The following is a 24,080-nucleotide window of genomic DNA, read 5'->3' as shown; positions in this document are numbered from 1 at the left end:
GTATATCCACCACTGGAGTCCACCACTAACATTTTACTATATCGTTTTATCACGTATCTGTCCACAAATCCATCTCTCTATCCATCACCCAGCAAGCCATCCTATTTTTTGATTCATTTCAAGGTTGCAGATATCAGTACATATCCACCTAAATATTTTATCATTCTTTTTTGGGTGAAATGTACATACAAAAACACGCATGAATCATGAGTGTACCATTCACTGTTTCAACAAAAGTACACACCTGTGTAACCAAAACCTCTATAAATATTGCCATACCCGAGAAAGTTCCCTCGTGCTCCTTTCCAGTCAATTCCACCACCACCACCAAAGATAATCACTGTTCTGATAGTTTTCCACCAAAAGTTAGTTTTACCTGCTCTAGAACTTCATATAAATGGAATCATACAGTACATACTGTTGCGTCTGACTTCTTTTATTCAGCATAATGTTTTTGAGATTCATTCATGTTGTTGTGTATTTCATTCATTTTGTTGCTGGGTAGTAATTCACTGTATGAATATATCAAAGTTTGTTTATCCATTCACCAGTTGATGCACATTTGGGTTGTTTCCAGTGCTTAGCTATGATGAGTAAATCTGCTCTGAACATTCTTGTATAAGAGTTTGTGCAGAGATATGTCTTCATTTGTCTTTGGTAAACATCCACTGTGGAGTTTTAGTTTCCATCTGCATGATTAGAACAGCACTAGCTGAACCAATTCTCTGCCTTCTAAAATTTGAAAACCAAGGTTCTTTTGACAAGTCGTCCTAATGTTTCTAAAAGAAAGATCGTGTTTCAAGGCTTGGGGAAGTATACTGTTAGTCATCTATCTTCTTCTGTTTATCATTATTTATTCAACAAATATTTATTAATATCCTATATGACAATTGGGGAAATTTTAATATGGTCTGGATATTAGATGGCATTAAGGACTTATTCTTAATTTTGTTAGAGCATTAGTCATGGTGGTTCTGATTTTTTAAAAGTCTTTATGCATACTCAAATATGATGAAAAAGAGACAGACAGGAAATTACCTATAGAATTTCAAACAGTAGTAAACAGAATGCTGTGATAGAGTAGAAGTTACAAAGTAGAGGCATACTGGATGAATTGGGCCCAGAGGTATATTTTGTTTGATCTTTGATGTCTTTTAAAACTTTGCATTTGTTACTACTTTTTAACAATTAGAGTATTTCCTCATGAAAATCCAGGTTTCTGGCTTCTCTTGGAAACTCAGACACTCTGGCAACATTCGATCTGCATTTTCACATGGCAAAAATTAGCTAGAGCTGAGCAGTAGTTACTCTTTTTAAACATGGCATGAATTCTCAGTTTCTCCCACAGTCTCCAAATGGCTGCTTCACTCACTATTCACTATTCCCTGGACTCTTGAATGTTTGTTTGCAGCCCCCGTGGTATAGAGTAATAGAGAAGGCTTCTCTGAGGAAATGTCATTTGATCTGAGACCTGAATAATAAGGAGTAACTAGCCATGCAAAGAGCAGAGGGACTAGAGTCCTCAGCAGAAGGCACTGCAAGTACAAAAGGCCCTGAGACAGGAACAAGCTTGCAGTATTAGAAAAGCAGCCAGGCAGCCAGTGTGGCTGGAGTATAGTAGATGGACAGTGGTACAAGTTAAGGTTGAAGAAGTAGGCAGAGGCTAGATGATGCAAGCCATGGTAAGGAGTTTAGATTTTATTCTAAGGGTGTTGGAAATCCATTGAAGGTTTTAAGTGTACAGTGGTGTGATCTGATTTACATTTTAGTAGATCACCCAGATATTCTGTAGAGAATGTATTGTGGGGGGCAAGAATGAAAGCAGAGTGAATAATCAGGAAGCTATTGCAGTCATCCAAGCGAGAGATGATGGTGGCTTAAACTGGGTAGTGGCGTTGACCATATCTTTAAAAACATGCTGAAGGACCCAAACATGCATGTCCCTCTCCCTTCCTCATTGTCTCAATTATACCCATACTTTGGTCACCCCTCCCAATTGCTAGAAATGAACACAAACTCTGCTGAATTAGCCGTCCATTATGTTGAATCAGTTATCTGTATTTAATCTACACTTTACATTGTTATTATATTAGCTCAAATTATTCATAATTTTAGTTATTACACTTAATAATAATCACATTAAACACAGTCATACTCTATCAATGAACACAGAGAAAATAAGAAGGAAAGGAGAATGCCTTTCATCTAAGAGAAATAAAGAAAGGAAGGAAAAAGGGAGGGAAAGAGAAATGATCTTTTATATCAGACTTACAGAATGAAGAGAACCCTGAACTAAGGGGTCAGAAAAGCTGTACTGGTCATAGCCTTGCCACTCACTTGCTATGTGACCTTGTGTAAGTCACTTGATATGGCTCAGGTCTTTACTTCCTTTATCTGTGAAACAGTCAATTGAACTAATTGTTCTAGAATGTCTCTTGTATTCTCCAAGTTGTTGTTCTAAGAACCACTCTCTTTACCGTGCTTTAGGAGTTTTATCTACCTCATACAACCCAGCCTCTGGAGACAGGAGATAAGTTATGAATCCTTGTTTTTAGGTAGGAAAGTTGGAGTAAACAGAAGCTAAATGATTTTCCCAAGATCACTCAGCAGTTAACAATATAGTTTGTTTTATAATACAAAATCTTTTTCTTTTAAAGATTGGCACCTGAGCCAACAACTGTTGCCAATCTTCAATTTTTTTTCCTGCTTTTTTTTTTCTCCCCAAATCCCCCCAGTACATAGTTGTATATTTTAGTTGTGGGTCCTTCTAGTTGGGGCATGTGGGATGCCACCTCAACATGGCCTAATGAGCAGTGCCATGTCCACACCCAGAGTCCGAACCCTGGGCCACCGAAGCGGAGAGTGTGAACTTAACCACTCGGCTATGGGGCCGGCCCCAATAATACAAAATCTTGTGATCAGATATCCAGATATGAAAACTTTTCCCCTTACTTTCGTCCCCCAAAATGTGCTTTCAAGATCAATCCAACAGGGAAAAAATACATACCACAATCCTCTCATGTGATGTGCCTTTTGCTTGGTGACTTGAAATGAGATGAATTTGACTGCTTGATCCAGATAGGCTAGTAAGATATATGGTGTCATATTGAGCCTAACCAGTGCTAACCACCTTATTTTTCCTTTAGCTGTACGATTCTGTGACCGGTGCCATTTGATCAAGCCAGATCGCTGCCACCACTGCTCTGTCTGTGCCGTGTAAGTGACAGCCATATTTCCCCTGGGCTGAGCTTGGCCACTGATGGTTGCCTAGACAACAAAGTGACTGATCCTAACATGTAACCGTGCCTAGATAAGAGCATTTCCTTTCAATCATAATGAGCACATGCCAGACACCCTCACAGGGATGATGATGATTCAAACTATTCTAAATATAGGAAAGAGAAATAAAACCCCATTTTACAAATAAACATTTTATTTTAGGACAGTTTTAGATTTATAGAATTATTGTGAAGATAGTTCTCGTATGTCCCACACCCAGTTCCCCCTATTATTAACCTTCTATGTTAATATGGTGCATTTGTTACACTTAATGAACTAGCGTTGATACAGGCATACCTCATTTTATTGCACTTTGCTTTATTGCGCTTTTCAGATATTGTGTTTTTACAAGACCCTCCACTAGAAAAAAGATTATGACTCTCTAAAGACTCAGATGATGGTTAGCATTTTTTAGCAAAAAGTATTTTTAAATTAAGGTATGTACATTGTTTTTTTAGACATAATACTATTGCATGCTTAGTAGACTACAGTATAGTGTACACATAATTTTTATATTCACCAGGAAACAAAAAATTCATGTGACTTGCTTTATTGCAATATTCACTTTATTGCAGTGGTCTGGAACTGAACCTGCAATATCTCCAAGGTATGCCTGTATATTATTTTTAACTGAAGTCCATAGTCTATTTAGTTTTCTTCAGCTTTACCCCAATGTTCTTTTCGTGTTCCAGGATCCCATCCAGGATACTACATTACATTTAGTTGTCATGTGCTCTTAGGCTCCTCTTAGCTATGACAGTTTCTCATACTTTACTTGTTTTTGATAACCTTGACAGTTTTGGGGATTAATGGTCAGGTATTTTGTAGAATATCCCTCAGTTGGGATTTGTCTGATATATGTCTCATGATTGGATTGGATAATGTGTTTTTGGAAAGAAGACCATAGAGATAAAGTGCCATTTTCATATCATATGAAGGGTATATACCATAAACATGACTTTTCATTGTGATGTTAATCTTGATCATCTGGCTGAGGTAGTGTTTGTCATATTTCTCCATTGTAAAGTTACCCTCTTCCCACTTCCATACTGCACTCTTTGGAAGGAAGTCACTATGTGCAGCCCCCGCTAAAGGAATGAGAAGTTATACTCCAGTTCCTTGAAGCCAGAGTATCTACGTAAATTATTTGGAATTCTTCTGCATGGGAGATTCGTGTCTTTTCCCTCATTTGTTTATTTATTTATGTCAGTATGTAGACGTGGATAATCATTTTATATTTTGGGTTATAGCTCAATAGTACTTTATTTTGATACTCAAATTGCTCCAGATTTGTAACACTCTATTTTTGTGTTAATAAATACAATCTTTATGTCCTTCTTGTTGGGTGCTTGCTCCACCCATATTTCTCTTACCCTTGATTGAAACACAGGCTGTAGCCATATGTTTTCTTCCGTATGTTTATTAAACTGAGTATTGAGAAAAATGAGGGGCGATATCTTGGATTTTTTCTCTGTATCAATATCCTAGGGATCCCAATCCCTTTAAAGGTTGGACTTCTAGGCATGTAACTTGCTGCCAGCATGATCCTATAAAGTGTTGTGATTGGCTCATCCTAGGAATAACTAAGGACGCAATAGTTTTGGAGTAGCTATAGTGGAAATCTAGGAATGAGTGGACTGGTACCATGTAAAAATATTGTTGAGACCTTTAGTTCAATTATGAGGTGTTGCTTCATTCCCATAGCCCCACTTATATTGTATTTTGTTCCTTTTGTAGGTGCGTATTAAAAATGGACCATCATTGCCCTTGGTATGTCCTTTTGATTCATTTCTCTCCTCTAAAAGGGTCAAAGTTCTTTAGTATGCCTAGTTTCCTAAGCATAGTTGTAACATGCCTATTTCTGCTACCATAATTCACTGGGCTTTGTATTTGTATGGGGAAAGAGGAGGCATAACATTTTAAAGCAAGAATAAATATGCCACCAAAGCTATGGTAATGTATTCTCAGGGTCACAAAGCCAATAGTCTCTTGTCCATTAGCTTTAGTAATTGGGCATAGTAATGGAATAGAGCGCAAATGGCTCTCCTCTTTGATATTATACAATTCAGCTCTATCCTTAGCTGTATTTATGTTTGAAATATTCTAGATTGTTAACCTCAGCAAGTCTTCTCCAAATTTTGTTTGTCTGACCTAGACCAGTCTTAAACCATCTAACTACAAAGAGCACATGTCACACGGTACTAAGTGTACTAAGTGTACTGAGATTGTAATATGTTTTCAGCATCAAAGATCCAGTTTTGCTTGGGTGTGTCAGGAACAACTCCAGAACTATTAGGTAGGCCAGGTGTCTCTGTGCCTATAAATGAAAGAAGAAATAAGTGAGACGTGAACTTGTTTTACCAGTCTGTTCCTATTAAGGGACTTCTGTTTCTGTTGAGTTTCTACAGAACACATAATGAAGCAGCAGGAGTAACATACTTCCATTGCTTAGTTCACTTAAGTATCAGTATATTCTCAATCAGTGGGTCCTGATTTCAAATTAGTTTTTCTTTTTTCTTTTTTTTTAGGGTTAACAACTGCATTGGATTTTCCAACTACAAATTCTTCCTTCAGTTCTTAGCTTATTCTGTTCTTTACTGCCTGTACATTGCTACAACAGTCTTCAGCTATTTCATCAAATACTGGAGAGTAAGTTAAAAAATCCTGAAGGTTCCCCCCAGAGCCAACACATGCCTACTCCAGTCTGTGACATTGTTTATTTTCTCTTTTTTTTACATTTTGAAATAGCTAATACTGAAGTAACCAGAAGGGAAAGCACCAAAAGTTACCTGTGTTAAGTATTCTGAGACTTAGAAGACTATTATTTAAAGATTCCAGTTAAACAAATTTCTATCATATATGAGAATCTTGCTAAGGCCTTCAGGAACTTAACCTCTTGACTCTTACTGATTCTTTACAATGTACTTCTCTAGTCAAGTTTTAAAAATCCACTTCTTACCAATTATAGATTTAAAAAATGTTGAAACTAATTCTAAATCCCTAGTTTCCTAAGAAAAAGGCTAACAAAGTACTCCCTCATTGTTAGAAAATACTTTCTAATTCCCTGTTCAAAGGAGAGTTGCAAAATTCCTATAGAACAGAAAGATTCATTGACTCATCTTCACATGTGACCAAAATGAAATGGGGAGTCGTATTTGAACTTTGTATAACAAACACCGGGTTGGGAATTAGGAGAACTAAGTTCTAATACTAGCTCTGTTACCTGCCTCACTGGCTCATTGCTAAGAGCAAATGACATAGATGTTGAAGGTATTTTACCTTTCAAAATGTGATTCCAATAATTATAATGAAATCCAAAAAAATTCCTACTTTCATCTTTCTTCTATTTGAAGATATCAATCTTACCCCACCTATTTCCAAAAGAATTGAAGGCAGATTTTCAGTTTGCATATGTGTACAGGGTCTGGCAAAGTATAGTGACATTTTTTTTTTTAACGCCAATGGACTCCAGAAGACATCCCTTCCCCACAGCTTCAATACAGTTGCTAAGACATCATAACCTTCCATGATGAGTGTTGCCCAAACTGAACCTGAATAGCAAAAGAGGGATGCGAGCAGAGCTACTAATAATTGCTTTAGGAATTGCACAAGAGGAATATCTCACCTCAGGTGGAGAGGTAAAGCAGTAGGGAGAAAATGTGAATCCTGTGACCAGACTATAGATTATAATAAACTGGTGAAAAAAGGAGAGACAAGGCAGTGAGGAACTAAATAGCTGAGAATATTTAAATTATTAATTAGTGCTTTGATCCCTACTAGTGTAGAAAATATAGTGTAGAAATTTATAATGATTTGTGCTTTCCATTCTCCCTTCAACTTGCTTAATCAATTCAGATATTTAATAACGTTAAGAATCAGGAATTATATAATGGATATCAAAATCTTCAACTCAAAGATACAAAAGTATAAGCAGAAATGAAGTTTTCTCATAAATTTTCCCCAAATACAAAATGCTTCACCATGTTAGTGTCTTTTCTTTGGCCACTTTCCACAGCACAGGATCTTTTATCTATTGCTCAGGTTTCTATGACCTGTTTGGCATTGCATTCACACGCTGAGCTACTATCCTGAAGGTAAAGAAACTCTACTGCATCCAATTCAGCAGAGAAAGTGTCAGCCTGGGTCTTCACTACAGACCTTACTTGGTCCTTAACACAGTAGACTGCTGTTTAAGAACCATCCTTTACTCTCATAACAGAGTAAACGATGTTGCATTTCACACATTTTGCCTTTGGCCCTCCTAGTTGGCCAATAGTCAAATACCACAATGCCAGCCAGGTGGCCAGGTACTATCTGCTGTTTTTACTCTTGAAAGATAATATTTGAACATGAATTAATCACCAAAAACATTCCAGTATTCGCAAGAAATATCAGGGGTGAACATAGCCTAGTCCTTTTCCTATTCCCTCATTTTTTCTCCACGATAGACTAGCTCATGCCTGACAGATGAGAGGCAAGGAAACCTGTCTTGGCTTGCCCTCATAATGAAAAGGGCATTGACAGTTCAGAGAAATGCTTCTTCACAGTCTCTCCAGCCAGAGAGCACTTTGGTGTGGTTTAGGAATGGCTTTCTCAGTTTAAATTGAGTCTCCTCTTAAAATGAAGAGTTAACACTGCCATGTATGTTAAAAGCCACGTATCAAAGAGACTGTGCTCCTAAGAACAGTAACCTCCGTTTGTATAGTACTGTACCATTTTCAAAACACTTTCATATCTATTATCCCATCTTATCCTCACTATAACCTTGTGAAGACGACAAAGCAGGAATTATTAGTCTCATTTAAAGACGATAGAACTGAGGCTCATAGTGGTTAAGTGACTTGCTCAGGATCACTTAGCTTGTAAGTTTCAAAGTCAGGACTTGAACCTGTCTGACCCTAAGTCCAGTGATCTTAAACACTGAGCCATATCCTACCGCTCATTAAGGTCCTACTATGGAGAAGCTCCAGCTCCTTTGGAATAAGGAATTCAGAAGACCATCAGATCGTGTCTCTTCTCTCAATATTAACTTAAAGAGTGGCTACTTGGATAGGAAACTGATCTTTGCCTTAGGAAAAAAATAGTAATAGACACCTCCCACACTGGGCCATGAATCTCCTCACAGAGGCTATGAATTATTTTAGAACCAAGATAATAGTAGTATTCTACCAGTATTCCCTGAACTGTTTCTGGTGGTTATTGCATTGAGTAATTTAGCTTGGTTATCTCCTGAGAAGGTAATTTTGAACAGAGAGCTGTCATCCTCTTCTAACAAAAAAAAAAAAAGCTTAAATATTAAGGACTTTATCAAAGGACAACACAGTAGATATGCTTTGGCAGATGGAAGAGAGTTCTGTAAGAGTAATTAGGGGAAGGAAAGACTGCCAGCTCAGCTAACCAGGGTGTGAACTGACTTACATCAGTTTCTCTTGCCTAGCCATTTCCTGTTGCCCATTTAAACATGAAAGATAAGAAGTAAAATAAATGTAAGCTTTAAAAGCTGTGAAAAAAACAGACTCAAAAAGTAGAGATTATGAAAGCAAGAACCCAGCCAGGCAAAAACCACCTCAAAGTGATATATACAGTTTCCTATAAATTCAAAACAAAACAAATCAAAAAGCAGTCAAATTCAGTTTGAGTGCTTAGGCCAAGATTTTATAGAGGGATCATTTTAAAAGGGAGCTTCAGATAAAAGTTCCTGAAGGTTGAAGTCCGTAGGGTAGCTATTCCTGGGGTGCCCTGCCCCCATGCAAATTTCACCCAAGCTATCCCTTAGCCGAAAGCATCTGACTGGCTTACTCCCCCTTATCTTCATACCTTCAAATATATACACTCTGGAAGATTCCCAGTATTTCCTTACATCAAAATGAATGAAAACCTCTAAGAGAAGAAAATAATATGTACTATCTGAATTTGCCAAGTGTTTCTAAGCCTTAACTTTCTCCTTGCAAACTGGAGTAGAACCAGATCCTAACGTTAAGGTCCACTTCAAGAATCACCTTTAGCTTTATTACTCAAGAGGACTTGGAAATATTTCAAAGCAATTTAGCACCCCAAAATAATGATCAACACAGGAAAGGAGGAAATAAAGAAAAGTCATTCTCCCAACTGCTCACTCCAAAATTGAAAATGTTTTCTAAGGTTCTCTTCAAAAGACAAAATGTTACATGCTGTGCATGCTATAAAAATTTAGAAAATTCATTCTGATCTAGGTTCTACATGTAAAAAAAAAAAAAAAAAGCTGGCACCACATGGAAAATAAGATGTCCTAGCTAACTATAAAAATCTTTAGCTACCTACTTCTACAGTTGCCTGTCAAATCCTGCCTGACTTTACTATCTGAACAGCTCTTCCACAGGATGTAATACACCAGCACATTCTACTTCAGCTGTGAAAAACAACTACACAAAATATGCAGTAGCTTTAAAATCAGGTCATGACTTATAGGTAGAACATTTTAAAATTCTATCTATGTGTTTTAACTTCCTACATATATCATCATGACATTTTCAACACACATATGTCCAAGAAAACATGACATGTAAAGTATTCCAGAATAAAGCACTTTGAGACAAGAGGATGAACCATATGACCTCAAGATCGCCTCTAGCCAATGATTCATAATTTGCAGACAAAGTGGCGTAAAAGCTATAAGAGGTTGCATACCAATTACAGCTTGAGTATACCCTTTTCACATTACCCTTTTATAACTAGTACATTATATACTTTTATTTTACACTGATTTGTGCTTAAACAAGGATCCATTTTAGGATTTGTATGTTGAAAGCATATCCATAATGAGGTATGGTCATCAGTAAAAAGAACTGTCTTGTAAAAATTTTACAAAATCTTGTTTTTAAATTGCGCCTAGATATTTTATACGTATGAAAAAAGTACTAACCTATATGGAAAAACTAGCCAAACCTTACCAATTTAATTCTTTGTTTCTATTTATTTCTTTTCTAGGGGGAATTGCCCAGTGTTCGCTCTAAGTTCCATGTCCTCTTTCTCCTCTTTGTGGCCTGCATGTTTTTTGTCAGCCTTGTGATTCTCTTTGGTTACCATTGTTGGCTTGTCAGCAGAAACAAAACCACTTTAGGTAAGACTGGATATTAAGACTAGGAAAAAAACATACTGATGTATATGACAGTGACCTGTGGATTGTTCCTAAGGCAGAGAAGAACTTGCAGTGAAGCACTTTAGCTGCAGTGACATCTCTTTGCGTCCAAACTGAGACAGATGTAAACACATTTTACCAAACTAGAGAGCCATAATGAATAAAGCTTACAGACTAAAGAAAGCATTAGTGAATGAAACCTCACACAAAACCAAAAATGACCATTGTTCTTTATAGTTCGTATTGGGTAATAGCGCCCTAGATTTACAGCTCAGAAAATTTCTAAAAGTTGTTCACCTGAGGAAGTGAAGGAAAGAATCAGTGCAGAAGGAAACATCAAAAGGGAGAGATGAAGGTCAATAAAGACAGAAGAATCTAATTTACTGAGTACATCCAAAGACAGAGTCCTGGGAAAGAATCCAAATCAACAAATCATTAAATATCTACAGTCATCAAGAAGCTGTGTAGAGACTGTGGGAATGAGATATGCACTTTGCACAAGTGAGTCTCTAGAAAATGAGTACAAGAAATGAACATTTTTTTCCGTCCTTTAGACTCTGGGCTGTTATTTGGAGAACTATATTTTTGATGAATTCCAGTACAACAATTTTTTTCATGTATGCTGAAACAAACATTTACATTGTATACAAATCAATGCATGAGGAATGAGGAGAAAGTGTCTAATGTTTAGCTAGGATAGATTTGAGGAAAGTTTAGTGCAAAAGCCTCTATGCTTTTGGAACTCTTTTGCTAATAATGCTAACAGCTAAGAAAGTATTTGCACTCATTTTCTAAACCAAATATATACGTAGCACTTAGATGCTAGCATGGTAGATTAGCACATTTGGCTTTGAGGTCAGCTGCAAAGTAGAAAAGTACCAAAAGCTTCATGATAACAGAATCTGAAAACAAAGAACAAGTGGGAAATGGCCACATGCAGCCAGAGTCCAATAGTGAAAGTGTTTGCTCAATGGGATGTGTGTCCAAAAATAACGTGCACTAGTAACATGGTCCAATTCTTCATAGTCTTTGAGGTGATTATAGTTCACCCATTAACATTTTTTTCTGGAGTAAAACTCAGTTTCTTACATTGCAGTCTTCAGTGTGAACATCTTCATTTCTGAAATGTTTCAAAACGAAATCAATGTCATTACCATCTCTTTATGTGTCATTACTTTGGTCCCAGCTCTAAAGATGGAGACCATTTGGCTGTTGTTGCCACTTTGATTCAAACAAATTGCTGTGTAAATTTGTTCTTTCATTCCTTACATGCAGCAGTACAAAATACTACCCCCATGGCTGCTTAATTATTTCTACATCATGTGTTTCTTCTGACTTTTTTTTTAAAAAAAGAGGGTATTGGGGGCTGGCCCCGTGGCCGAGTGGTTAAGTTCACACGCTCTGGTTCGGCAGCCCAGCGTTTTACTGGTTCAGATCCTAGGCACGGACATGGCACCGCTCGTCAGGCCATGCTGAGGCAGCGTCCCACATGCCACAACTAGAAGGACCCACAACTAAAATATACAACTATGTACTAGGGGGATTTGGGGAGAAAAAGCAGAAAAAAAAGAAGATTGGCAACAGTTGTTAGTTCAGGTGCCAATCTTTAAAAAAAAGAAAGGAGCAGGTGGATTGAAGGTTAGAAGAGAGTGGCAGGAAGAATAAGCTGTTAAAAAAAAGAAGGTATTGATTCTTTGTATGTAATAGCAAACCTACTTTGTATTAAGTGATTAAACTGATTTTTGCCAAGTAATTTAGCAATAACTAAAAATGAGGAGCCTATGCTCTCACAGCAAAAAGATACTATAGAAGCAAGTCACATTCATGGAGAACTGTAAAATCATGGTGGTCCTGAAATTTGTTCCTTTATTGCTTTCTTCCTCTTTTCTTCAACTCCCCTACCCTGCCACAGAGGCCTTCTGTACTCCAGTGTTTACAAGTGGCCCAGAGAAAAATGGGTTCAACCTTGGCTTCATCAAAAATATCCAGCAGGTGTTTGGAGATAACAAGAAGTTCTGGTTAATACCTATTGGGTCGAGGTAGGTAATTATTACCAATGAAAGAAGGTGATGCTGGACCATGCCTTGAAGTAGCAAATTCAATGTTGACGGTAGTATGCAGTAGGTATCAGTTCAATGTAAAATTCTAATCCCCAAATATTTCATTTCTAGGTTAATAAAGACAAATCAGGAGGAGAGAGTATAATAAAGTTGGCATTCTCATGCTTTGTTGTGGCACTGTAAACTGGTACCACTCTTTTATAAATGAATTTGGTAATGTGTATCCAAAACTATGAGAATCTATGTATCCATTGTCTCAGTAATTCCATTTCTGGGAGTCTATCCTAAAGACAGAGACAAACTAGGTACAAAGATGTTCATCACAGCATTATTTCCAGCCAAGAATTAGGAAACAACTTAAACATCCAACAATATAGGACTGTATACACACACACACACATATATATATATATGTGTGCGTGCATGTGTATATATATATATCTCCACTGGATGGAATATCATGTAGTCAAAAGTAATGGTTATAAAGACTATGTCTCAATAAGGGGACATGCTTACTATATTTTAAGTGAAAAATGTAGAATTCAAAATGGTATGTGCACTGTGATTAAAAATATGTACAAATACACACAGAAGAAAAACAACAGAGGGAAAATATACCCCAAATATGCTATAAGTAGTAACGGCAATAGTCTTAGAAATTATTTTTCTTGCCTCCATTTTTCATACTTTGGGGTCAAATGCTTATATTACTTTTATGAAGAAAAAATTAAAACTAAAAGCAAGAACAAAAAAGATTCATTTAGAGATTGTAGGTAATTCTTAGAACTGCAATCGGAGTGAAAGGAAAGCAGTGAAGAAGAGATGAGCTTGTGTCCTCTGAGTGACTTCATGAACCAGATTGAGCTGCCATCAACTAAACTAGCTCTGGAGCAAAGCTTCTTTGGAGGCTTCTTGCAGCCCCCTTTAGATCCATTCCTCAGACAGGGACACATCCATTTGTTCATTTAACTGAGGAAACTTTGTTGGAGTAGGGTGATAATTAAGAAAAATTTTCTCGTCCCCTTCACTCATGGCCCTGGTACTTCCTCTACACCAGTTAGTGTTTTACAGGCTCATATATATAAGAGTTGTGGTATATCCTACTATCCTGGCTATAAATCACAGGACAAAACTGTGTCTGCAGGAAATATTGATTAATAACTGTTACCAGCAATTATTTACACCCCACTCACACATGTACACACACAAATACACATACACTATGATTACATCAAAGGGGGGTCTAAGATGAGTCTTCTCTGGAATAAGGAACAAAAGCAAAAATCAAAGCCCATTTACTTACTAATCAGTAGACTTACATCCTCTGTAGAGAACTATCAACAAAATCTGTCAATTTTCAATTAACCACATTTGTGAACAGGAGAAAAGGCATAGGTAATATTGAATGAATAATCCAAAAGTCACTCAGATGTAAATTTGGAATGCATTCAGAGATATACAGACTCAAATATTCAAACTGTAACCCACTCTAGGCAGGGCCAGCTCAGTTTCCTCCAGTGCATTCCATCTGTTAGTGACCAGAGATTAACCAGGGTGGTGGCCCTAAGTTACCATAGATATCCTCAAAGTGGATCCCACATACGGATAATTTCCCCCAGAATCTATACTCTTAGAGATGCCTCACTCTGGCTCTTTCCTCCAGCTTGTAATAACCTTTCTGCCATACAAGCCAGTTCACAGCAGCTTATCTCCACTTTATTCATTGATTTTGAATCTGCTAATTTTTCTTGAAAATTTAGAACCAAATCATTAAGATAATGAGATATAAATTGGAATCATCTTCATTAAAAGATATTTATGAAGCTTGCTATGTGTGCATATTACCATAATGGGCATTGTGGGGAGCAAGTTAAGAAGGTGCTTACAAACAAAAACAGTTTTTGTCTGATGCAGACAAACAAACAAGATAAATTGAGGAGCCATCCTGCTGGCACAGTGGTTAAGTTCTCATACTCCACTTCAGCAGCCCGGGGTTTACAGGTTCAGATCCCAGGCACAGACCTACACACTGCTCATCAAGCCATGCTGTGGTGGAGTCCCACACACAAAAATGGAGGAAGACTGGCAACAGATGTTAGCTCAGCAATAATCTTCTTCACCAAAAAAAAAAAAAAAGAAATTGAGAGCAATACAGCAACTAAATGATGCTATTGTGAGAGCCTATTCCACCATGGCTTTAACCAATAAGTTAAATGGTTTAAAATCTTGCTAAGAGCCCCCTCCATATTCCCAATAGGATTATTACCTTCATAAAAAGTCTATGTCAGCTGCAAGAGCTCACTGTCTTCCTTTCCCCACCAGCCCTGGTGATGGACACTCCTTCCCTATGAGGTCTATGAATGAGTCGCAGAACCCATTGCTAGCAAATGAAGAGCCCTGGGAAGACAATGAGGATGACAACCGAGGTAAGTAGGCTCAGAAGGAAGTCTTTTTTCCACCCAGCAGACCAAGCACTGATAAAGACCATGTTAACACAACCAACGTAGTGTAGTGAGAAAATAGTGTCCAGAAAGACTATATAAGCATGTTAACCTCATAATTGCCCTTTGGATAGAGAAGAACAAGTATGGCCAGATTTGTTTAGCAAATATGGGTGGCTTAGGTAGGATTAGACAGCAGCTTGGGAGGTTCCTTTCCAGCTTTGTGATACCATGATTTATAACCAATCAGATGAATAAGGAAACTAAAACAGTGTTGATGAATGTTTGTAAACAACCTGCCAGTTGGTTACTCACAGTGCTTTGCTTGAGTTAATTCAATCAATAGGCAACAGATCACCTTTCTCTACTCTGATTAATTCACATTGGTTAAGTTTTCTTTAAAATCTCCTTCCTATTCTCTGTTAGGATGGTTTAAATACACACACACAAAAAGATAGTATATGGGGGCAAACCTACACATGCATGTGGTCTACTTTTCTAAAAGGCAGAAGAGCAAAGGAAAAATAAGGAAGCAGAACTGCCCGTCCACATTTTCCCACCAGATTATTGGATCGTCTTGAGATTTTTTGTGAAGAGCTCAAAGTTAAGTTCTCGTGCCATGTACCCTCCTTGCCACCTATTCTTTGTCTCCGTGTGATGCTCTGCTTACTACTGTGCCTCCAACATTTGTCTATGTTGCTAATTCCAGGAATCAAAGAGTAATTTTTAGCGGCTGGTCCCAATAATTCAATAGCTGACAGAAATTTTGAGTGGGAACTTGTAGTACTTGTCACAAACTGTAGTTGGGGTGAATGAGGCTGAATGAGGACATGGAAAGGCATTGAAGTGGGGCCCAGAGATGGGAGACAAGCATTTCTAAATGTTCACCCAGTTAGAGTAGCTAGGCCCAGGTTCTCTCCCTGGAAGTCCAGTTTTACAACAAGGCAGGTTAATAGGACTAAAGAAAACAAAACAGTCCAAAATCCATAGTTACAAAAGGAAAGAGTTCTTGCCCAGCCTAAAGAACTTCAATGCAAGCGACTCCTTTACCTCCTCCTGCTGACTCTATTGAAACTCTGACTGTATTTTGACCTACCTTTCTTCAGCTGTCGGTGTTTCTGAACAGTGTTTCTTTTACTCACAGCAATTACAAGTGATAAGAACTTTTATTTTGGTATTGAGAAACCCAAACTCTAATAGAAATCGGAGACTTATAGGATCTTAACCTGGTTTGAAATATCTCCACAATGGAAAAAAAAACTATTCATATCTGAGCCTTGTGTTGGCAAGTGGAACACTTTGAGTATGGATATAGCACTACATTATAAAGAGCTTATTTTCTTGAAGTGGTTTCCAATTCCAGACTTTTTCAAAAACATTCAATCATTAAAAAAATGTGTATACCGTTTTATAGTTTACAAAGTACTTTCATATACTTTTTATATCCTTTGTCTCTCACAACTGCCAGGTTAAGTAGGCAATTTTATTAATACCATCCCATGTTATAATTGAGGAAACTGAGATCTGGAGATTTTAAGTAACTCATCCAAGATCACATAGCAAGAAAGAGGCAGAACTTGAACTTAAAGTAAGGTACGCTGATTCCAAATCCTGGATTCTTTCTATACAATTCTATGTCTGTCCTTTGAACAAATACATATGAGACACAGTGGTGTGATTGGATGCCGTCTTGTTACCTGATACGTTCAACTGCTTCCTACATACATTGTAAAATCAGACTATAAGCTGCCTGTAGCTTTAGCAGGACCACCATGCCGTCCCAGATATATGAGGTTTCTTAAGTCGATTGACAGAGTTTTCACAACTCTCCTTTATCACCCATTCCAGTATCTAACAAATTTAACTATTAGAAAACTGTACTTTTCTCTAACACAAGTTCTCATACTGCATTGTTTATCCAGTTGATTCTGTGTTATCCTCAGTTGCCTCCATTTTCTGTGCATAACTGGTCATATACAAATAGTCCTTGCACTTTTAACAACTTAGATTCCTGATAAAGGTGCTATAAGTTAAAATTATGTGTGTTGAACCTAATTTCTTTTAGGAATAATATCAAGGTTTGTTCTTGCCCAAAACATAAGATTTAGTTTACTATAAATGATGTACATTGTGTAATGCAAAGCATTCTAAATTGTATATAAATTGATAAAGTATGGTAAAACAGTAACGTGTTAAGTAAAAATGTAATTTCACAGTCAGCAACTAATTAAAGTCTTTGCCTTCTTTGAAATCCCTGCCTTATTTTAGTACAGCAATGTACTAGGCAAAGAAACACTTTTATGAAGTCAAGAGATTTAAATAGGCTTCTCTGATGATATTTTTACAGTAAAGTGTTTAATATACAAATGCATAGAAAAAAATGTGCAAATCAAAAGTGACAAATCAATATATTCTTCTGAGGAGATTTTAACAGGCATCTTTTAAAAGTCTTTTCAGAGACTTCGGGCTACATTTAAGCTTTTTGAGGAAATGATGCAGAGATATCTGTTCTGTTACTCATTACTAATTTTCTGTAGTTTGCATAAAAAGAGTTAGAGATTGCAATATAAGTCTTTCTGCTCTATTCAAAATTGGAATCCATTTCCTCCAAATATGGGTGGCATCTATGGCCCTGCCTGCCATATATGTCATGAATAATAAGATGGGTGTGATTGTCAGGGTGATTCTCAAATGCAAACTGCTGTAAGTCAAAGTCTGCCTGTATGCAAAACCCATAAAGAACCCCCTCAGCCTTCTCAGGGGGAATAATCCTAGTTCCTTAATAATTTTTCATACAGGTGATTTCTCAATATTCTTTTTGTGTTTATGGCTCTGGTGCCTTTCTAAATGCTCTATGTCCTTTTATGGTTTCAGCAGGTAACAGAGCCTATGCCATTTTCCAACTATCACCCCTTTCAGATTAGTTGCTGAACTATTTGATCATGGACATTTATTTAAGATACAGCATCCCTGGAATTCAGAGCAGGTAGTGATTTTCTCTAGGCAGTGAACTTAACAGTGACATGGACAAAGACTCCAACAGCAGAGCAATGGCTTTTTCCACATGCAAGGGAGTAACTCTTTTGTCAACACCACTGATTGAATAATGAATGATATTATCTTGCTCTGGAGAGGTTTTCATCCAGAAATATTTTAAGGTAAATATTAAAATAGCCCACTTGTTAGGAAAATTTATTCTGCAAGATTTTACCAAAGAAAGTGTGAGAGATTTGTTTTCATAGTGACTCAAATAAGCAGCTTCGAGTCACCTGCAGTCCTCTTGTTGGGGTCCTCCAACAGAGAAGCCCAATAGGGAACTATGTAATAATGTATATTATGATTGGCCAGACAATATCTTCCTACACACTTTCCCATGAGGTATGAATTTGCCCAAGCTGTAAGAGAAGCAAGTCAGTTGAGCCCTGGATGGCGGCCGTGAAACTTCGTAAGAGTGTAGACTTAACCCTAATAGAGAGAGTCAGAGCTTCCGGAGAAAAGTTGTCCCAGAGTTTACAGGGAACTTCCCAGTTCTCCCTGTTATGTAGGATGAACCTAAACTCATAGTAATCTGTTTTGCAATATTCCCCAGCCCAGACTCACAGATTGAAGTCTTCAAAAAATACTGCCAAGAACACCTATTCTGTGGTCATCTCACAGGGACTGAACTCAGTTTTGGCTTTGATAAAAGTACTAAGGTTAACATCTGTCAATTGTAATTACATGACCTCTATCCGTTAGACTTAGTTCCTTTACTTCGTAGTAAGGAAAGTAAAGCTAGTTCCTTTCCTCCGTCTTACCCAGTTCTTCCAGAAGCCTGGTTTGAGAATTCCGTAGGGAGCTCCAGGTCAGGATCAAGTCCTAGGGTACACAATAATTATGCACGGCATATTCCAGTTACTCTATATCAATGCACTAACTATGACAAGAACAACACTTTACAAGAAGCCAGCAGAAGAAGAACTGAGCTTTCCTGAACTAACCAAAATTGCTTTCTATCTCCAGCTAATGAGACTGAAAATTAACTCTTTAATTTGATAATTTTAAAAGAGTATATCCCAGAAGGGATATTTTTATAAAGTAAAAAAATCTCTATAATACAAAAAACTTTGCCTTAATTTTCTAATACAATCTTCTGGTATCGGTGATAACCAGGGCTTGGAAGAATTAATCTCTGACTTGTCAAATGCTAGACACTTATCTAGAAAAACATTGACTTCAGACGCTAGCTGAAGTGTTTGTGTTAAGTGTTTTAAATATAGCCTAATTTCCTACTTCTTTGAGTAAAACTTTTTTTGTATGAGACCATGAGTAACTATTCAAGGTAGAAGAGGTTTCTGGTTTATTTTCAGTCTGGTAATTTCTGCTGCCATGGTAAATCATCCATTAGGAAAAATAACAGAAGAAATAAACTAGTATTTGTTGACAGCATATTAAGGGTGTGACATTAGACCCATAAGGGGCATTATACATTATTGTCTCTGAACTCAAGAGTCTTGCATTTATTTGTGGAGATAAGACACATACTTGAAAAGTTGCCTAACAAAACACAATATAGGATATGTTATTCACCAAATAAATAGAACCATAAACTTTGTGCTTTAGGAATTCGAAAGAGAGAGTGATTCCTATGGGCTGGGCTAATCAGGAAAGGCTTTACAGAGGAGGTAGAATTTGGTCCTTAAAGATTAGATAGGATTTGGATTGGTGGCAAGAAACAAAGAGGCAGAAAGGACAAGGAAAGTCACAGGTTGTAATGTATGCGACCCCAAGCTAAGTGAAGAGGGTACCAAGAAAGTAGCCAAGCTCCAGCAAAGAATTTGAATGGTAGGGAACTAGGTGGAAACCCCTTGAAGTTAGAGACCTTGTCACCTTCATTTCAGTATTCTCTGCAACCCTTGCAAAATAGGGTTGCACATAGAAGATAATTGTTAGATTAATTCAGCAGGTAAATTGGTGTGTGATTGGGCAGAGCCTTAGATACAAGACTAAGGACACTATTCTACAGATGATGAACTACTACTACTGATGGTCTTTGAGCAAGGCTATGATATCAGGAAAATGTTCTTTTAGGAAGATAATGAAGTGATACTCCTATCAAAGCACACTCCCATCCTATGCCAGACATTGCTCTAATCCCCACACCTTTTGAGATTTGTAAGAGCCCTTCTCTTTATCAGAACTCAAACCCTCCAAGTACATCCTGTATATAAGTGCTCTGGTTCTGAGATAAGAGGCCTTTCACATCAAGAGCTTTGTTTTTTAGAAACATCTTTGAGTGATATTCTGTGCAGTCACCCCCCAGTCAGAGGTAGCAATTAAATCTTGCATGAAGAAAAAATTACCTTATCACTTAGTTCATTGGGCCTAACCAGACCTCTAGATTATGCCTGAAGAACTTTAAGACACTACCACAGGACTTAAGCAAGGTCCTAAGTTAAATTCATGCTTTCTACCTCAAAGAATATACTCCTTCAGGGGCACCAAATTGCCCTTATTTACTCCCATGCATAGTGTCAGTAGGTAGGGCCAACTATGGAAAAGTTCTTAGTCACAGTCAGTTTTCTTTTTTTTTTTAAGAAGAAGATTAGCCCTGAGCTAAAATCTGCTGCCAATCCTCCTCTTTTTACTGAGGCAGACTGGCCCTTAGCTAACATCCATGCCCATTTTCCTCTATTTTATCTGTGGGACACCTACCAGAGCATGGCTTGCCAAGCGGTGCCATGTCTGCACCAGGGATCCAAACTGGTGAACCCCAGGCCGCAGAAGGGGAACATGTGAACCTAACTGCTGCACTATGGGGCCGGCCCCTCAGTCAATTTTTTCTTACCAGCTTTCTATATAGAAATTCAAGATACATGGGGCTATACTAACATCTTACCAACCTGATCTTTCCACGAATCATATACTTATGATTACACATTTGGGATGATTAGGTGAGTGACTGTTTTCCGAAAGGCTTTCTTCTCTCATGCCTACAATATAATAGGCAGTACCATTCTGGGGGAGGATGTCTGGCTGGCTGTTCAAGAATATATAGGAAAAGGAGAGAGAAGAGGGAGAAATTAACATCTGTTAAATTTATTTGGGGAGATAAGACACATACGTGAAAAGTTGCCTAACAAAACACAATACAGGATATGATGTTGACCAAATGAGTAAAACCATAAAGTTTATGCTACAGGAATTCAAAGGAGAGTGATTCCCGTAGGCACGGCTGGTCAGGAAAGGCTTTACAGAGGAGGTAGAATTTGGGTCTTAAAGATTAGATAGGATTTAGATTGATGGCAAGGAATGAAGAGACAAAAGGTACAAGGAAAGTCATAAGTAATTCACGAGACCCTCAAGCTAAGTGATGAAGAAAGTAACCTGGTGCCACCAAAGAGTTTGGATGGTAAGGGACTGCATAGGAACTCCTTGAAGTCCGAGACTTCATCTCCTTTATTTCATTATTCTCTCCAACTCTAGCAAAATAATGGTGCATATAGATGATTGTTTGATTCCAAGGGTACAACTAACATTTATTGAATGACTCTTATGTGCCAGGTGATTTTCAGGCATTGTCACATTTAAGAGTCATAATCACTTTGTGAATTGTAAATATTAAATAACTCCATTTATAGATGAGGAAACTCAAGTACAGAGAAACTCAAATTCACACAGCAAGTAAGTGACAGAATCTGGCTCCAAAGTCCAAACCCTTAACCACTGTGCCAGCCAGTCAGTGTCTTTCCTTTGCTCCTGTTTACTTTTCAGTTTATAGACCTTTTTATGGTCTATTTAAAAGACAATCATCGGGGCTGGCCCAGTGGCACAGCAGTTAAGTGTGCACATTCTGCTTCAGCAGCCCGGGATTTGCCAGTTCGGATCCTGGGTGCGGACATAGCACCACTTGGCAAGCTATGCTGTGGTAGGCGTGCCGCATATAAAATAGAGGAAGATGGGTACGCATGTTAGCTCAGGGCCAGTCTTCCTTAGCAAAAAGAGGAGGATTGGCAGCAGATGTTAGCTCAGGGCTAATCTTCCTCAAAAAAAAAAAAAAAAACAAAAGTTATATCAGTTCCTGTGCCTCTTTCATCAGAAATAGAATAATGGAAAAACATGGATAAAGCTCTGACACGGGAATCATTTCCCAGCTTTGCCACTAGGTTCATTGTATGACTTTTGGAAAGTCCCTTCTCTTCTCTGGACCTCAGTTTCAATTCCATGATCTCTAAGCCATCTTCAGCTCCAGGGCATGACGTTCTATGATCCCGTCTGATACTGAGGAGTCAGAAGTCAAGCTGAATAACCACACCTGACATCTTTCACCAAATGCCTCTTTTCTTTTTTTGGAAGAAATATATACTAGAGGCCACTGTAAACTTACATTATTAATATACCTTCCATATTCTGGAATCAGATTTCTTTCTTCAAGTACTCTGTCTGGGTACACCCAGTTGCTCCCTCTTATCATCTCTACCTAGCATTTTGACCACCAGAACCTATTCTCACACTTGTCATTTGCCTTTACTAGAGAGTGGGAATCCTAGGTCTCATCCCTGAAAGCAGCAAACATAATATACTGGGTTATGGAGGGGCTACTCTTTTGGGTAGCTAGGCATTTTTTACTGCTTTACCTGCATTGTCCAACCCTGAGCTCTGAATTAGTATGTGTCTCTGAAATATTGCAGGTCTCCAATTAATCAGTTCAATTCAGAAAGCATTTCCTGAAGATAGACCTCTAACAAGGTACTGTGGGGGAGACAAAGATAAATAAAATGTGGCCTCTGCCCTCAAGGAATTTGCAGTTGTAAGAAAGGATAGGAAAAGCACACAAGTCTAACACAAGATGTAATGTGTCCATTGCCATAAAAGCGATGCTCGCAATTACACACTTAATGTAGGCTTACCCTCTGCTAAGTACTGTGTGGTACACATGGTAAGTGTGTGATTGTAGTGATGCTTAAACATTGAGTATATCAATAAAGGGGGAAAGCATATGGGCTATAGTGGTGAAAGTTTTGAGGAAGAGGCAGGACTTAAGCTAGATGTTATTAGGATGAGTAATGTCTTGATAGACGCTAGGAAGAAGAAAATAACATTCCAGGTAAGGCGTGTGACATGAATGTGGCAAGAACACTGATGAGGCCATCCATTCCTAAGTACAGAGTGGGCATTGTGGGTTGTGGGCAGTAATCCTAGACAGGTGAGATATGGCCAGATGGTAGAGGGCTTTGTTAACTTGATACAATAGGAAATAGCTATTAATTTTATAATCTTGAGTGATATTGATATAGTGAAAGATAAATTTTAGAAAGATTACTCAGGTACTAGTATGCAGGATGGATTGAAATTTGGAGAAACAAGAACCAGAGAGATCAGTAGATAGTTGGACATGTGTAACAATGGCTGCGTGAGTGGTGGTAACATTAGAAATGGAGAGGAAGGATCAAAGCCTGGAGACATTTTAAATAACTGGGAGTAGTCCCAGTGACTAGAGAGCTCTAGGAGTCATTTGTATAGAGATGGCAATTAAACCCATGAGAGGTATAGGAGATAATCAAGGGAGAGAATAAAGCTAGGGAAAGGAAATAAAATGGAAAATTTGGAATCATCTAATCCATGTTGACATGCATCCATGTGGACAAGGAAACAAATGGAGAAAGTGAAAGTCAGGGTAAAGGATACAACCTTAGAGGACACTCATAATTCAAGGGAGAGCATCACAAAAATACTGTGAGTGAGAGAGTATTGCCCTATTTTACAGATGAAAAAGCTGAGGCTGGGGAGTTAAAGTGACTAATTTAAAGCCATGAAGCAGTCACAACTCAACCTAAGTTCTTCCAGATTCCATATTGTGTCCATTTCCCTACTCTTCCCAATCTCTGAGAACTAATGGCTAGAAAGAAGTGTACATATACTCTAATGGTCACTTCCCATAATATCATGGGTTTATGTGGGAACACAGGAGATTTTAAAGGAAGCCAGCATACATGAAGACTAAAATGACATTGTTCTTCGTTCAAGTAGACATCTATTGACTGATGGTGAAATCACTACAGCATCAGCAGCAAGAGCAGGTGAGGGTGGGGAAAGCAGTATAGATGCAGATGGTAGACGGAGAAGGTAAATTGACTTCCTAAATTCTGCATTTGTCTTCTATTAGGCAGAGCCTGATTTTTTTGAAGTATCTGCATTTTTTCA

At 37.9% G+C, this 24,080-nt stretch overlaps 1 protein-coding gene across 1 annotated transcript in view; it reads left to right on the top strand.

The window, feature by feature from the left end:
* Window positions 1-24,080, top strand: part of ZDHHC15 (zinc finger DHHC-type palmitoyltransferase 15) — an 82,273-nt gene that overhangs the window by 36,247 nt on the left and 21,946 nt on the right. The window contains exons 5-10 of the mRNA XM_070503276.1: window positions 3,147-3,216; window positions 5,017-5,049; window positions 5,808-5,928; window positions 10,246-10,378; window positions 12,309-12,435; window positions 14,779-14,882. Coding sequence (XP_070359377.1) covers window positions 3,147-3,216; window positions 5,017-5,049; window positions 5,808-5,928; window positions 10,246-10,378; window positions 12,309-12,435; window positions 14,779-14,882 — 588 coding nt within the window. The remainder of the gene's footprint in view (window positions 1-3,146; window positions 3,217-5,016; window positions 5,050-5,807; window positions 5,929-10,245; window positions 10,379-12,308; window positions 12,436-14,778; window positions 14,883-24,080) is intronic.

This window comes from Equus asinus, chromosome X (assembly GCF_041296235.1).
Source record: "Equus asinus isolate D_3611 breed Donkey chromosome X, EquAss-T2T_v2, whole genome shotgun sequence".
Taxonomy (NCBI): domain Eukaryota; kingdom Metazoa; phylum Chordata; class Mammalia; order Perissodactyla; family Equidae; genus Equus; species Equus asinus.
This window is presented reverse-complemented; position numbering and strand designations above follow the sequence as displayed.